General features: G+C 42.3%; 2 protein-coding genes across 2 annotated transcripts; one reads left to right on the top strand and one right to left on the bottom strand.

Moving 5' to 3' along the window:
* The first annotated feature begins 4,992 nt into the window (after nt 1-4,992).
* LOC133912312 (probable xyloglucan 6-xylosyltransferase 1) lies at nt 4,993-7,050 on the top strand. The gene has a single exon (XM_062354978.1). The coding sequence runs from the start codon at nt 5,471-5,473 to the stop codon at nt 6,812-6,814; it is 1,344 nt and encodes a 447-aa protein (XP_062210962.1). The 5' UTR covers nt 4,993-5,470; the 3' UTR covers nt 6,815-7,050.
* Nucleotides 7,051-10,974: 3,924 nt separating this feature from the next.
* On the bottom strand, nt 10,975-14,553 carry LOC133912311 (probable LL-diaminopimelate aminotransferase, chloroplastic). Its single transcript, XM_062354977.1, has 10 exons — nt 14,393-14,553; nt 14,234-14,319; nt 13,877-13,944; nt 13,668-13,784; nt 13,257-13,319; nt 12,560-12,664; nt 12,414-12,464; nt 11,899-12,219; nt 11,522-11,728; nt 10,975-11,438 (listed from the first exon to the last, which is right to left on the bottom strand). The coding sequence occupies exons 1-10, from the start codon at nt 14,470-14,472 to the stop codon at nt 11,145-11,147; spliced, it is 1,392 nt and encodes a 463-aa protein (XP_062210961.1). The 5' UTR covers nt 14,473-14,553; the 3' UTR covers nt 10,975-11,144.
* Between the last annotated feature and the right edge of the window lie 1,562 nt (nt 14,554-16,115).

Here is a 16,115-nt window from a genome sequence, read left to right as displayed (position 1 = left end):
TAAATATATAGTTCATCCTGACTCAGGAGTAATTCGATCTTCACTCTATAGCTTAGTTCGACGGATGTAGACTCTACATCCACTTATATAGAAGAGCTCATTTATCAATGTTATAAAATCATCTTTATACGTATAACCAATTATAATTTCAACTCTTGTATCTATCCATGTGGCTTCAAATTCACTCAACCAAACTAAAACTTAAATCAACCTATTTAGATAGATACAATAAACAAAATATTTTTTTAACACATATGATTTTACTCAACTTATCTTCTCTCAAACTGTTTATACGATACAACACTACTAAACTTAGTCCGAGAACAGGGTTTACAAATATGTTTGACCTTAAAAAATCAGCTTCTGGCAATTGCTGCGGTAACTACATAGTAATTCGGTGAAATTCAATAAAAATCGGATAAATTTCATTAAATTTTTAATCTTTTAATTTTAAATTTAAACTTAACTAAAAACTAATTCATTTATAAATACAGTACAAACCGAATCAACTAATAACCAATAACCATGATAATCAATCTGTTAGTGACGATTTTGTACCCAGCAGGGGAAAGAAAACACCCTTTGGCTCGCAACGATACGGCGCACGCGGGTAGACACATCTGGCGGGCAAGCATGGCACGGAACGTATCGATCTGCCGGAAAGATCTGCGGGAGCGAGAGGATTGGACCCACTGGCCGCTTGTGTTTTCTTTTCCCGGTCTGCATGTACCAGTGCCGTGGCGTGGTCCAGCAAGTGGCCGGCAAGGGAAAGAAAACTCGGTAAAGAAATGGAGACTTACGTGCGAGCCTCTGGACGGCATTGGCCCCTTGTGCTGACGACGACCTGTACTGGAGGTATCCTATAATAACAATTGCCGCTAATCAAGAGCCAAGACTTTTAAGTGTCCGTGCTCGTGAGATCTTCAATCAATGAATCGAGTGAACCCGGAGATCCGATCTTTTCCTGGGGCAGATCGGGTCTGCATCACCGCTTATCCCTGTAACAGATGAATTATTACGCAGAAATTATTTTAAGGAAAACTGGAGGGAACAAGTCAGTACATATTATATATATTAAAAAAAAGGAAAAAGTAAAGGGGAGAGATTAAGGAGGAAAGAAAACAAAATAAAGTCAAGATATTACAATCTTGAATCTAGTCATGTCTAGAAAACAACTCTTCTTCGCTCTGTGCACCATCAAGGTGAACTAAGAAGTAAATTTTGCTTTGCAACTTAAAACAGAGATGTCTAAGTTTTTAAGAGCCAATCATTTCTGACGGTCCAAATTCTCCAACTCATTACGATTATGATCTCCATGAAGAACGGGACATTTAGTTGTTACCTTAAGTGTCTCCAAATGTGGTGTGAATCAAAATGTTGTGGGATTGAAACACCAATAAACTCCCAGCAGGCCCTTGCAAAATTACATTACAGGAAAAGATGACGACAAGTTTCTTCTCGCTAGAGAATGCATAATTCGCAGGTATAATCATCCAGGATCATATTTTTCCTCCTCAGTCAATTTCTGGTGTTCAATCTATCCTTTAAAAGCAACTAAAAGAAAACTTTATGTTTCTTTTGACATGAAGAGCTCCAAAACCATCTGTAAGTAGGATGAGTTTGGAAGTGACCAATTAGTACTTTATAAGCTTTCTTTGAGGAGAAAGAAGAAGTGCCCCATATGTAGGTCCAACAGTCTGGATCATCGAAGAGGGTTAAGCTTTGCAATCTGTCCTGAAGGATATAAAATTGAGAAAAAGCTCGAGTGGATAAAGGCAAGTTGAAAAGCACCCAAGGTTGATGATCTCTCCGAGCAACAACCAGTGTATGAGTTTGAGTCTCAGCAAAAGAGTATAGTTCTGGAAAGCTTTGAACTACAATTTTGTCATGCCAAAAATCATGCCAAGAATAAATAGAATTTTCATTACCACGTATTGCTTTTGCAATTCCTTTGAAAGTGTCCAGAAGTTTAAGAACACTGTGCCACCGAAAGGAACCTTTCAATCTCAGACTTGGGAGCTGGTCAGAAACATAGTATTTCTCCCATAAAAGATTAACCCAAGGGATTGAATATTTGTTGAAGAACTTGTCTAGATGCTTGAGTAAAAAGGAGTCATTATGAACTCTGAGTTGAATCACCTCAAGACCCCTCATTCTTAGATCGACACACTTTTTTCTATGCAGTCATAGGAGGTTTTTTTAGCGTTCAAATCAGCTCCTCCAAAGACAATGACATATGTATTTATCAAGTTGACTGATCACACTGAATGTGAGCTTTTCTACCGAACTGCCACGGGAATCACATGTTCCGAGGGGTTCGGTTTTACTAATTACCACGGAAGTGAGAAAAGGAACTGTCCTACTGATCATATTTTAATTGCTTTATCGTTTAGGGTCCGTATGGTGTAGTATACTTATCCGAGTTTAAATTCTTGATTCGGTAAGGTGCTCGTATTTTTTTATTTAAGGTCTATTTGGTTCGCGTCTAAATTTATCACATCATGAATTTTTAGACAATTTGTTCAGTTAACTGTTACAATTATGATAAACCATAATTTGTTAACACGTTGACCCACAAATCATATACTAATTTTTTTTATTAGTTTTATCACACTTGTGACTAAGAAATTGTTAGCCATATTTTTTAGGTAAACCATACTTAGTTAATCTTAAACGTAACAAATTTAGACGCGAACTAAAGATGTCCTTAATCCCAAGAAAAATAGTATATATACCCGTGGATATGTTAAGTGGTCAAAGTGTATATCCATGTTATGTGAGGTTAAATCTCTAATATAGTTTAGATATGTGATAGGACGTAACTACGGGTGTGTGGGTGTGAGTGTCCAACTTATAATCTCAAACATGAAATATTTTAATTGCCTGCTAATGGAAAATTAAAGCTTCTTAACTACGTTACGAACACATAGATGTGTACTTAAAGACAGTACATGTGTGTTTGATTCTTTAGAAAGGTTTTATATAGTTGTATCATATATATATATATATATATATATATATATATATATATATATATATATATATAGGTGTTCTATATATAGGAAAACTAGTATGTACTCCTGGGTGTAGGTACTCCCACCTCTTATATACCACTTTTACACGTGTATTATACTTCTTTATCACTTTAAATATACTTCATTAGTAATTATAAGATACTACAATACAAATCCCACGAAAATTTTTATGAATTTCGATGTTTTTTTATCATAATTTGCATATATACTTCTTTTATGTATAAAAAAGAGTATATAGCAAAAATAAAAGGCTAACATTGAATTTTTTCATACAACTCATATTGGTGTATCTTAGAATTAGTATTAGAGTATACTAAAAATGATAAAAGAGTATAAAGTGTTTGTTTAGGTGGTATATTGCATGTGGGAGTACATACTCCTAGGAGTATAGAATAGGTGTCCTCTATATATATATATATGGAGAGAAAGCAGATTGAGTGAAGTTATATTTATTAAAAATAAAAGTATTTGGTTAATTGTATCTCTCTCGACAGACTGAGCTGAGTTTTTGTTTGGTTGATTGATCTGAAACCGTATACACCCACCAGGTCAGGCTAAAAGTGTATATTTGCATTTGTCAGGACAGACTAAAATAGTATAGGTAGATAACCGAACACATTTATCTCTATGATTATACGTATCAACCGAATCAAACTAGAGCGAATTTAGACAATCAAACACACCCATGATGTCACATGCTTTAGATTATAGAATTTTCACCGCTCAGTCTCACACCTACCCAAATCAAAGGGGTAAACATATGGACCCTAGCGAGCCCTAAAATTTGGCTGACACAGGCAAACCCGAAAGTAGTTTAGTAATCATGGCGATCTCTTAATTACTTATCGTCGCCATCAGAGTAAGCAAATTGAAGAACAATGAAGGTACCCACGAACGACACGCCCAACTCCATTGGTACCGAGCAAGCACCTTAGCTAGTGATGGTGAGTACCACAACAGCCCACACGTCAGTGGACGAGGCAGTAGCTTTGGGTGGAGTGAGCCGCCGGAGTAGATGGTCCCCGGTGGTGACCGAGACGTGAACATATTAAACATTGGAAAAAGTCACCACGTCATATGCAAGTTGCAATCTCGCTGCGACATCGCTAGCCTGCCTATAACTGGTCGCCATCGAGCGCTCAGAGCAGGATTAAAATTTCACCAAAATTTTACGAATTTCAATAATTTCAGAGATAAACGAAATACCTAATTTAAATTTTTTTATTAACATGTAACACATATAGTAAAGGACGAAAGATGACCAAATTTTGATTTCTTTTGCTGGTGAAAAAAATATAAAACGAAATTAAAATCTCTGCCGAGAGTGACTAGCGACGGCCACTCCCCGCCCGGTTTTGACTGCATGGGCTTCCCCCCGTGGGTCTCCATCACATCAAGGCTTTTGCATGGGCAACCCAAGGCTGAACTTCGATGCGTTTTCGCTCGTGGTAACGTGTACATTACTTTTGAGTTTTGACAATTCCATGGGTTGGTTTGTCACAAACATCGTCGTATGACTGGAAACGCCAGGTACATTTCCGAATATGTTTGCGTCAGCAAACGTTCCAGTCGCTTTTAACCGTATTTTGCACATGAAATACACCGAAAGGATGACGACCCCGCATGGTTTTAAATTTTAATACGTCATACGGTAAGATTTGAGCACAATAGGATCCAAAAGGGGCTATAAAAGTCAAAACGTGAACGGTCTTCTCTCCCCACCGACAGAAACGAAAGGATGAATCTGAAAAATATTGTCGTAAAGATCATATAAATTAAAAAATACCATCAATATTTTTATAACATGTAACATCTAAATCTAGATATTATCCTAACAACCGATAATATTTTTCAAAAGAGTCTCTCCGGGCCCACCCTCCAAATACCCACCGCGTCAAGCCAAACCAGAAGTGAACAGTAAACGGCAGTCGATCCTTAATTAAGTAGCCGTGTTACCGGCGGAGGGTGACAGGGGGTGGAAGGGTAAAAGGCGTAGAAGCATCGCATCTCGTGTCCGCGTCGTCCTGCAGTCCTGCCATTCCCTTCCTTTCAGCGTCGCCTTCTTCCTCCTCGCTCCCCCATCCGCGGCGGATTTGATTCGATTTCGATTTCCTTCTCGCCTCGCGTCTGGAGCCAGATTTCCCCACCGATCGCCACAGACAGCCAGCGCAATCAGCTCCCCGAGGCGCATCCCCCCACAACCCGCGCGCTGACTCGCGGGCAGGCCACGCTCACCGTCACCCTCCCGGCCTTATTAATTCCCCTTCCCCATCCCCGCTTCAAAACCTCCTCCTCCTCCACTCCCAACCCCGCCGCCGCATTGCTCGATTCCGATTTGTTTCCCTCTCGCCCTTGCACAGTTTTGTTCTTTGGTTGGTTTGGTTTGTCTGAGAGGGGAGTTCGATCGGAGGGAAGGGAAGGGAGGGAGGAGGAAAATGTGGGCGGCGGAGCGGGTGGTGGGGGAGCGCCGGATGCGGCAGATCCAGCGGTTCGCGCGGAACGCCAAGCTCACCGTCGTCTGCCTCCTCCTCACCGTCGTCGTGCTCCGCGGCACCGTCGGCGCCGGCCGCTTCGGCACGCCGCAGCAGGACCTCATCGAGCTCCGCCAGCGCTTCGTCTCCCACCCGCACCGCGCGCTCGCCGAGCACTACGACGCCAGGTCCAGGTCATCCTCATCGTCCACCGGCGCGGCGGGTGGCGGCGGCCGGAACGATGAGCCCGATCCGCCGCCGAGGTCGCTCAGGGACCCACCCTATACGCTGGGCCCCAAGATCTCCGACTGGGACGAGCAGCGCGCCGCCTGGCACCGCCGCCACCCGGAGACGCCGCCCTTCCTCAACGACGTCAAGCCGCGGGTGCTGCTCGTCACGGGGTCCTCGCCCAAGCCCTGCGAGAACCCCGTCGGCGACCACTACCTCCTCAAGTCCATCAAGAACAAGATCGACTACTGCCGCGTCCACGGCATCGAGATCTTCTACAACATGGCGCTGCTCGACGCCGAAATGGCGGGTTTCTGGGCCAAGCTCCCGCTCATCCGCGCCCTGCTCCTCGCGCACCCGGAGGTCGAGTTCCTCTGGTGGATGGACTCCGACGCCATGTTCACCGACATGGCATTCGAGCTGCCGTGGGAGCGCTACGGGCCATACAACCTCATCTTGCACGGCTGGGACGAGATGGTCTACGACGACAAGAATTGGATTGGGCTCAACACAGGCAGCTTCTTACTGCGCAACTGCCAGTGGTCGCTTGATATGCTCGATACTTGGGCGCCAATGGGGCCAAAGGGCCCTGTCCGTATCGAGGCCGGCAAGGTGCTGACCAAGTTCTTGAAGGATCGGCCAGTGTTCGAGGCCGATGATCAGTCGGCGATGGTATACATCCTCGCCACACAGCGTGAGAAATGGGGTGATAAGGTGTACCTTGAGAATGGGTACTACCTCCATGGTTACTGGGGGATCTTGGTCGATAGGTATGAGGAAATGCTCGAGAATTACAAGCCAGGGCTCGGTGATCACCGGTGGCCGCTTGTCACTCACTTTGTCGGGTGCAAGCCTTGCGGGAAGTTTGGAGACTACCCCGTTGAGCGTTGCCTCAAGCAGATGGATCGTGCATTCAATTTTGGGGATAACCAGATATTGCAGATGTATGGGTTTACGCACAAGACGCTTGCGAGCAGGAGGGTGAAGAGGATTAGGAATGAGACTAGTTACCCGTTAGAGATGAAGGATGAGCTTGGGTTGCTCCACCCAGCATTCAAGGCTGTGAAGACTACTACATGATAATTAGAGTACAATTCTACTTGTTATTTTGTTTGTTCGTTCTAGATCCTCTTGGATCTAAATTTAAAGTGTTCTTTTTGTAGAATTGGGGTGACAATGGAGTCTGGGTTGGGATCATGGGATGGATATCTATGTTGTAATGTGAGGTGTTAGGAGAATGATGTTATGTTTATTTGTTGGCATAAGTTATGTCTTACACTCCTAGAAATTGAGTTAATGAAGGAAGTTATTGGTCACCGCTTTACTTTTCCATAGAATTTCCTATATCTCCTCTTATTGGCTGAATAGTTGTGATTTTCTTTTGTCAGGATTGTACCAGTAGGTGTCCTCAAGTAATTATTCATGTGATATTGGTGTCTTCTTCAGCAGGATAGGGTTGTCCTCTGAACCAATTATTTTGCTCTCTTCGTTGCCTTACTCTTAGTGGTGGTTGGTTAGCATGACGCTCCAGTTTTGTCATATATGTGAGCTCAAAATTCTCAAAAAGTATACATAGCTGGAAGCTACCTTCAGCTTGCATTGTTCTGTTTTGTCCTTGGCTTGATCTTTATCCACTTCGATTTAAACCATTGAAGAGGCCTTATACTATGCGCCAATTTCCTTGCATTTATAGCATGCCATTGATATTGATGACAAACTGTGGATTGATGTTAACACGTTCCTTCTGGGTGCTGTAAATGTTGGTAAGGGCATCCCACTATCATCAAAGATTTTGTATTTATACCCGCTCTTTTGCACTGTCAAATGTCAACATAAACGTGGTTCTTCTGCATCTAAGTGTTCAAGTGGTGTTCTACCCGGTTACGAGAGGATGTTGCTCAGAGGGACCGAGCTTTCAATCTTGGAGTTCTTTTGTTGCATCTGTAATCGTCACTTGTAATTTGCTAGTTGGTCCTGTCAGGTGCCTGATCCTTTGTAACCTCTCGTCTAGCTTCAGTTGCTTCTGCGACTGTTAAACTAATGTTTTGCTGAAACATTGCATTGCTCCTCCTGTTAATGTGAAACCTGGGTAGCATGGAGGCTCTGTTATCCATTTTGTTCTATTTGCAATCTTGACAATTTTGGCAAATGATAACGGTAACTTGATTCTAGTAGTTTTCCGGTGAGAGTTGATGCCCAGTAACCTGTTTTTCGACAGCAGCAGCCCAATCTTATTGGCAAGAGAGTAGTACCAGATTGATGGTTACAATTTTGATTGCTATTGAGAACGGAATCAATGCCATTGCTTATGTTCAATTGCGAAAATAACTGAATATTTGTATTATGACTTCTCTTTCTGTCTGCCAAAGAGCATGATCATGAACAAATGTGAAAGGGAAAATTAGAAAAATACCATCGCGCAAAATACCATCGCGCAGAATACCATTGCAAAAGTCCTTGGGTTGGAAAATACCATCGGAAAATAGGTGGCTGCTGGAGAATACTACCGCCGTTCATTTGAACGCCCGGAACTCCGTCAGTGAGTGAAAACGATGGTGTCCTTCTGCATATTTTATAAATTCAAAAGGTGAATTTCTTAAAATCATACTGATTTTTGTGCTCGTAGAATAAATAACAAAGAACCCATTTTAACTGGTTCAAACTAAAAATCTCTTACAAATTATAAATGAAAATCCTTCAAATTTGACTGTTTTTGTATTTCACTTGAATTGTTAGGGCATAAATTTATTTCCCAAAAATCAGGAAAAAATTATTAATATTTATCTAAAAAAGTGTACTAATTTCTAAAATTATTGAAAACCCTAAGTTACATGAGGAATTTTACTGTAAAGTAGCAACACACGCTAAAACACTAAAATAGTACGATAGTTTTAGTGTGTGCTGCTACTGTGGACTAAAATTCCCCATGTAAATTAGGGTTTTAAATAATTTTAGAAATTATTAAATTAGTTTATATGAACATTCATGAATTTTTTCTGATTTTTGGGAAATAAATTTATGCCAAAAAATTCAAGCAAAGTAAAAAACAGTCAAATTTGGAGAATTTTCATTTAAAATTTGTAAGATATTTTTAGCTGAAACTAGTTAAAATGGGTTCTTTGTTATTTATTCTACGAGCACAAAAATCAGTGTGATTTTATGAGTTTTGGAAGTTCATCTTTTGAATTTATAAAATATGCAGAAAGACACCATCGTTTTTCACGTCACTGACGGAGCTCTGGCGTGCAAATGAACGGAGCAGCAGGCACCCATTTTGCGATTTTCCAACCCTGAACTTTTGCGATGGTATTTTTCTAATTTTCCCAATGTGAAATTTGCATATTCCTTGAATGTTGCATTCTGTGAGAACCCGGCTGAATTTGGCATGTGCGGTGTGTGAACACCAGAGCTGTGACGGATCTAGAAAATATGATTTTTCAGCAGCCCATGGCAGGTTCTAGTAAAATTATGTAACTGATCGTACGAAGTCAACCATTCGCTCTTCTCCATGCTGAGGTAATTAGAGCTCATACTACAAAGGATTCACTTCTCTAGGTGGTCAACTGCCATAGATACTGGAGTAGCACTGCTAGCAGAGTAATATTTTACATGCCAAAGAAGCAAACAAAAAAAAACAATTGATTTGACTAGATATTTTATGGTCATCTTTGTGTACTCAGCGTGTGTAACGTTTCAATGCATCTTGGGAGACATTACGCGGTAACAGAGACAACACAAGGACAGCGAAGAAACGATCATAGGCGGCGAGATAACCACTTGACTACTTAAGGCCATCTCCAGCGGTGCCTGTTTCCAAGTACTACAATATCTGTTCAAGTGCTATAGTGTAGAAATGCCGATCGGCAATGAGCTCCAGTAGGAGTGGCAACTGTCACTATAGGGATGCGGCTTGGATGCCGTCGAAGGCTTAGGCCATCTCCAGCAGCTACTTTAAAATTTCATCCTCTAAAATACTGTTACAGCATCCTCTATCACTATTACAGCATCCCTCGTTGCATCCATCTCCAGCAGCTACTCTATATCTTATCCACTATCTTCTCTCCTCTATATTAAAATATTTTTCCCCAACCGCCATAACCGTCATAACAGCATCATTTTTTCACGATAAATCCAATAATACCAATCTTATGTTGTCAATTTGCCCATCAATAATACAGTTGCCCATTGCCAAGACTAAAAATGCTAGCTATTACTGGAGTTGAAGAGCTTCTGTAAAATATAGTGATATTGCTACCAAAGAGAGGTTTATTCTTTAATAGAAAACTTTGCTACCTTTGTTCCAAGAATAAGGATTCAGATGTACACCATTTTCATCTGCATTGAGCCAGAGCACGAGGGGCTTGGACCTCGAAGAACCAGTAGAACCAGTAGAAGAGTGCGGCGCCGTGCTTCTCGCTGATGGTGACGTACCCGGTGTAGTACGTGAAGCTCACGTTGAAGGCTTGCCCCGGCACCCGCGGCACCCAGTCCCGCTCTTGCTTCCCACGCTGCGGCGGAGACAGCGACCACAAGGAGGAGGAGGAGCTGGGAGCTCCCGAGCTCGGCGGCGGCAGCTCCCCCAGCGGACAGGGTGGGGAACACGGAGGCGGCGTCCCCGTCGACGGCGAGCGCTGCGTCTACGTCCAGAGCAGCGGCGAGCGGCGCTGGAGGAGCTCGGACGCGGAGGCGAGGAGGCCGAGCCCGCGCCGGAGCACGTGCTCTACGACGGGACCGCCCTCAGACCGTGTAGGCGCCCACGAGGAGTGAGTGGGCCAGGAGCTTGACCTGCGGCGGCGCTGATGGGAGCGGGGAGAGCAGGAGAAGCGCGCCAACAGTGAAGCAGACACCGTATCGCACCGCAATTTTGCCGCCACCGGCCCCCTCCCCGCAACCCTGTTCACCTAGATACGGAGTCCGCTGGAGAAGCGTTGTGGACGCACGCGAAGCCGTATCCGACGTGGATACGGGATGATGGGCGGATACGGTATCACCTGGAGATGGTCTTAGAACTCCAAATTTACTGTTTTCTCTCTCATTCCCTTATCACTGTTTATAGAGACTGACAGTGGATTTGATAGGAGGTGAAGAGTAATGAAGGTAGAAAATAGGGTAACTGCTGGAGATGAAAAAATAAGGAACGCTGTAATAGTATTAAGGGATGCTGTAATAGTATTATAGAGGAAGAATTTTTTAAATATCTGCTGGAGATGACCTAAGTAATGATTCAAGCGCCTCAGGGCTACAACAAACATTGTTTAGGATATGAAACGGTTAGGATGGAGTAGCATAGAAAGCCTACAAAAATATCATGTCTCAATTCTAATATCTCCACAGAGCGAAGTTGGTGTTCCAAAGCTGCTGTGTTCTTATTGATAGTCTTTCCAAGAGGATACAGAAGCTGAGTCGGTGCTCACTCGTACAGCTGCTTTAATCTTCTCGCAGCTTCAATAATGTTATCTCTGTGGCCGAATGCGCTGACCCTCACGAAGCCTTCGCCGCCAGGTCCAAATCCACTGCCAGGAGTAGTAACCACATTCGCCTTCTCAAGGATCTCAGCAAAAACGTCCCATGAATTACGACCAGGGAAGTGCACCCACACATACGGAGCATTCTTGGCACCATATACATTGAATCCAAGTGATGTAAATGTGTCAACAATTATTTCGGTGTTGTCCTTGTAGAAGCCAACAACATCACGCATAGCCTACACGGGAACAAAGTAACAAACAGATGAGAAGAAACAATGCAAAAGAGCCATCTGAAGATTTCAAAAACCTGATATCCTACCTTTAGACCCTCTGGAGAGAGGCAAGCCAAACCACCAGCTTGAGAAATGTTCGATGCGCCATTGAAGCAAGTGCTGACTATGCGGTTGAAATCTTTAGCAACTGGATGTCCATCTGAGAAAAGTAGCTCCTTAGGGACAACAGTCCAACCCAGACGGACACCAGTGAACCCAGCGTATTTTGAGAATGAAGCTGTCTCAATGGCAACCTACACATAAACAAACAATAATGACATGAGTGCAGATATACACTTATACTTACTCAGAAAAAATGGTGTTAACAATCAGACTAAATGTGTTGCAGGGAAATGCAAAAAAGACGCTTCAAATTTTCCAATATGCAGTATAAACAAGTGAAACATTGAAAAACAGAGCGCACCTCCCTTGCTCCAGGAATTTCAAAGATAGACTTTGGGCTGTCATCTGATATGTACATAGCATAAGCAGAATCATAGACTATGATGGACCCATTGTCCTTTGCAAATTTGACTAGTTTAGTTAGTTGGTCCCGAGATGCAGTAGCACCAGTAGGATTGTTAGGTGAACAAAAGAAAATTATATCTGTTCGTGGGACAGTTGACAGATCAGGGAAAAATCCATTTTTGGGACTGCATCTCATGTACTCGATGTTTCCATACTTCTGAACGTCTTGCTGATATAAACCAGTTTGCCCCATGATAACACTCGAATCAACATATGCCTGTTAAAATGGAAGATAGGCTTTAATTTTCACAAGGCAAAGTGTAAAAAGGTAATAGTTTAGCTATAAGTAACAGTATAATAACAATGACAAGAAAAAAAAACCACATCACCATAATCATCAAACAAGTTTCAGAATCATGGATATGAAAGGGGAAAGAGACCGAGTGTTTAACTCAATTCAAGAATTCTTACAGGGTATGATGGGTCTTGGACTGCAATCGTCACATTAGATCCAAAAAGGACCTAAAACATTGAACCAGGGAAATTATTAACAAATAGTTAACGTGAACAGTAAACTCAAAACAGGGTAAACCGGGGAGAGGTAGTCCTTTCGGTACCTGCAGACGAGAAATGTCACATTTTGCACCATCAGAGACAAATATGTCTGTTTCTTCAATCCCAAGATCCGCATAGTAGGTTGTAGCAATTGCTGCCCTTAGTTTCTGTATTGACAACCAACACAGCATTATTAAAAAAAATCGACCTATGGGGGAAGACAGCCACCATGGCATTGCATTTAAAGGTCGAGAAAAGGCACTAAAGGCCGGCCACCCAGGGGCATCTCTAAAAGTGACTTCACGGCCACCCAAGACCACGTTGAAAGCGACACACAGCGAGGCACCTTTTTTTGAGAGATCCAGGGTTTGAGCCATGGTTGGTAGCACCAACTACTGGGTGACTTACCCCCGTGCTACTAGCACGTTCTCAACATATATGCAGAAGTATTTGGAAGGGCAAGTTAAATCATAAGCAGATTCATAACAGGATTGGTCTTTGAACTAAGGCAAGAAGCAAATCATTACAAAACAGTAACTCGAAGAAACGGAGCATCAGATTCATAACAGGTTGAAATCAATTATTTTTACAAGTAGAACTATTCTCCTTGCATATTATTAATATCCAACCAAGCTTACACACATATTCCACAAAATAGCTATGTGCAACTCCATAATTGTAAACCCGCTATCTGAATATGTCTACTAGTGCATTGACACTTCGACAGAAAAATGATAATAAAGGCACAAGCAATAGTACCTTTTCACCTTGTTCAGCTCCATAACCACTGTATCCATCAATTGTTGATAAAGCATGTGCTCTCTGTGTTTACAAAAAAAAAAAAAAAAACTAATCATGAAAAACTTCAACTGTAAAGATATATCGTGCAGACAAAAGTACAAATAACTTTTCTTAGTTTACTCCTATAAAGATGTACAAGAAAAACCAATTGATAACCAAAATGAAATAAAAAAGGTTAGGTGGAATCCATTGCATCTACACAAGAAAAATAATTGATAACCAAAATGAAAAACAAACAAATTAGGTGTCATCCATGATTACACAGAAATGTTTTGACTAAATGACATTTGGCAATTTTCATGTCGATTGTAACATATACATTGAAATCAAAAGAACCAGTAGTTTCTTACTTTAAGAACAAGAAGATACCTCTGCCATGCCATTAGTTATGACATCCGGAATGGGCTCGGTAGTGTCACCAATCCCAAGACTTATAATCTTCGCGTCAGGAAACTTCAACAAATGAGCTGCCCTTCTCCTGGCAATCTTCTCGACAGTCGACAAATCGCCACTATCAGTAAAATCCCCAACAAAATAGCATCAAAAAGAAAAGAAAGAAATTGACAGCAACACAGAACCTCAGGAAATAAATAGCCTGCTTGGAGCTTGGCCATGTTTGCATTGCGCGGGACGTTCGTCTTGTAAGCTTCACCACAAAAGGAATAAACTTTTAGCAAAGCCACGTCTGAATTTCTATTCCTACATCTCCAACCAACTTGTTACACGAACGCAACATCAGCCAAACCAAAAGCTACGACAGATAAAGGAAGGCGTGTATCACAATCTGTAATAGCCCTGTAGAAGCCGAACTTGAACTTCTACCATTCGATTGGATGCCTCAGTGATAACTTTTTCTAGATTGATAACTACTAGAGCTTAAACATAGCACCCTGCAAACGGATTAGAGACGACGTGTACGAGGGGCAGGTTCGTACATGTATCGACAGATGGGGGGCTACCGACACAGCGGACACTGACGGATACCCTCCCCGCGGGCCGGCGGTGGCTGGTCTTCGACGCCCTGGAAGCGTTTCACAGTTAGAACTATCTATCGAAGCAACGGAGCGCACGGGGAGAGGGGAGAAGTTGGGTACTTGAGGGAGAAGGTCGACGAAGAGAGGAAGGAGGAGGAGGACGCGGTGATGGCCGGGGCGCCAGCGCCGGCGGTCGCCATCGCCTCAGCAAGGGAAGCAGCGGCGGCGGCGGAGGTTGGGTAGGGTGACGAGTGAGAGAATGCAGAATCCTTCGCTTTCACAGGGGGCGGGGGGAGCACGGAACGAAAATGGTGGGCCGGTTCGGCTCGACCAACGTAGATATCCGGGCCGGCTAACCCACGGCGACTCCATGGAGTCATGGGCCTAGTGAGCCGGCCCGAACGGGGTCGTTCGGTACGCTTTCGCGAGTCTGGCTCGACCCTGGATGCAGATGCAGACATGCAGTACATGTTGGAATTTTAGGTGACTTTAACATTTATTCAACCCAACGTGGAATTTATATTACTGATATATGTGACTGAGAATAATTGATGTGGAATTTCACGAATGGATACTCGAGGTGTCGAGGACAGTTGGGTTGAAAAACAATAGAAGAATTAATTGATATTGAATTTATTAGAATTTATATATGTACGTATATATTTCACCCGGATCAGCACAGGACAGAAGATATGGATTTATTTTGCAGGATCGACTTGCAAACTGTTGATCCACATGATCATATTAGAATTAACATCATGTATAAAATTTAATTATGGTATATGACTCGTACATGTGTGCTATAAACTAGTATATTAATCATGATTGGTGACATGACTAAGGACTAAGGAGTCTTACAGTTTCTTGAAAACAAGTGGAATACTTTAACACCTGAAAGTGGAAGTGAAAGTGGAGTCTACAAATTTCTCGTTTTCATTATGCATTGTGAGCGGTGCTATAAATAAAATAAAAGAATAAAAGGTAGACTGTATAGCTCTACGAAACTCTAACAATACACATCCATCTAGCTTTTTACTTGAATGCAATCCATCCAATTTGTTAGTTAGTCATGATTGTCCACGTACGCCATGTGGTTAGGGATCCGAGAAAAACAAGCGTCAATGCGTCGTGAGCAGCTGCGATATTAGCATGCAGTCGCGCGCATTTTTCTTAGAAAGTAGCAAGATGATTCATAAAAATTAATAACTGACTAGACTCGTTACAGTATCTTTTTTATATTATAATCCTTTGATTTGAAATATAGGTATATTAGATTTGAAATATAAATATCCTTATAAAATGCATAATCATAAAAAGACCAAAACCTTTTAGGGCTCCACCAATAAGCTATCCGTCCCTAATGCTCCCACAACTCTCAACCGCTGATCATGTTTTTATTATTGATGATAAGAATGGGTCCCGAGATCACGGACCATCTTGAGCTCACCTGGGTGATGTTGCCAGATCCTCTGCTCGCTGCGTGCTTGACTTCCTCTATTCCTATTTCGCTTGAACAACGAACATGTGGTCGACTCTCATTTGCATGTATGTAACGTCCTCGAAGCACAGGTAGTGAGCTAGATGCATTTCTTGGTCTAGTCGACGACCATCTTGTTGTAAACGATATTCACCCCCCCCCTCCCCCTTTCTCTCTATATATGTGTGTTTATATGAAGAATACCTCTTATATTCACACATGGAATGTTTCCATGCCCTGGTAAATTGCATCTGGGAGAATATTCTAGTATTCGTATATGTGATTTGCTACAGGTATTTAAACATAACATAAACACTAGATAAGAAAGCCAATTGGATACATACCTGTTGACTAGGTATATACGGA

Source organism: Phragmites australis, chromosome 3, assembly GCF_958298935.1.
Source record: "Phragmites australis chromosome 3, lpPhrAust1.1, whole genome shotgun sequence".
In the NCBI taxonomy this organism is placed as follows: Eukaryota; Viridiplantae; Streptophyta; class Magnoliopsida; order Poales; family Poaceae; genus Phragmites; species Phragmites australis.
Note: the sequence above shows the minus strand (reverse complement) of the source record. Positions and strands in the feature narration are given on the sequence as shown.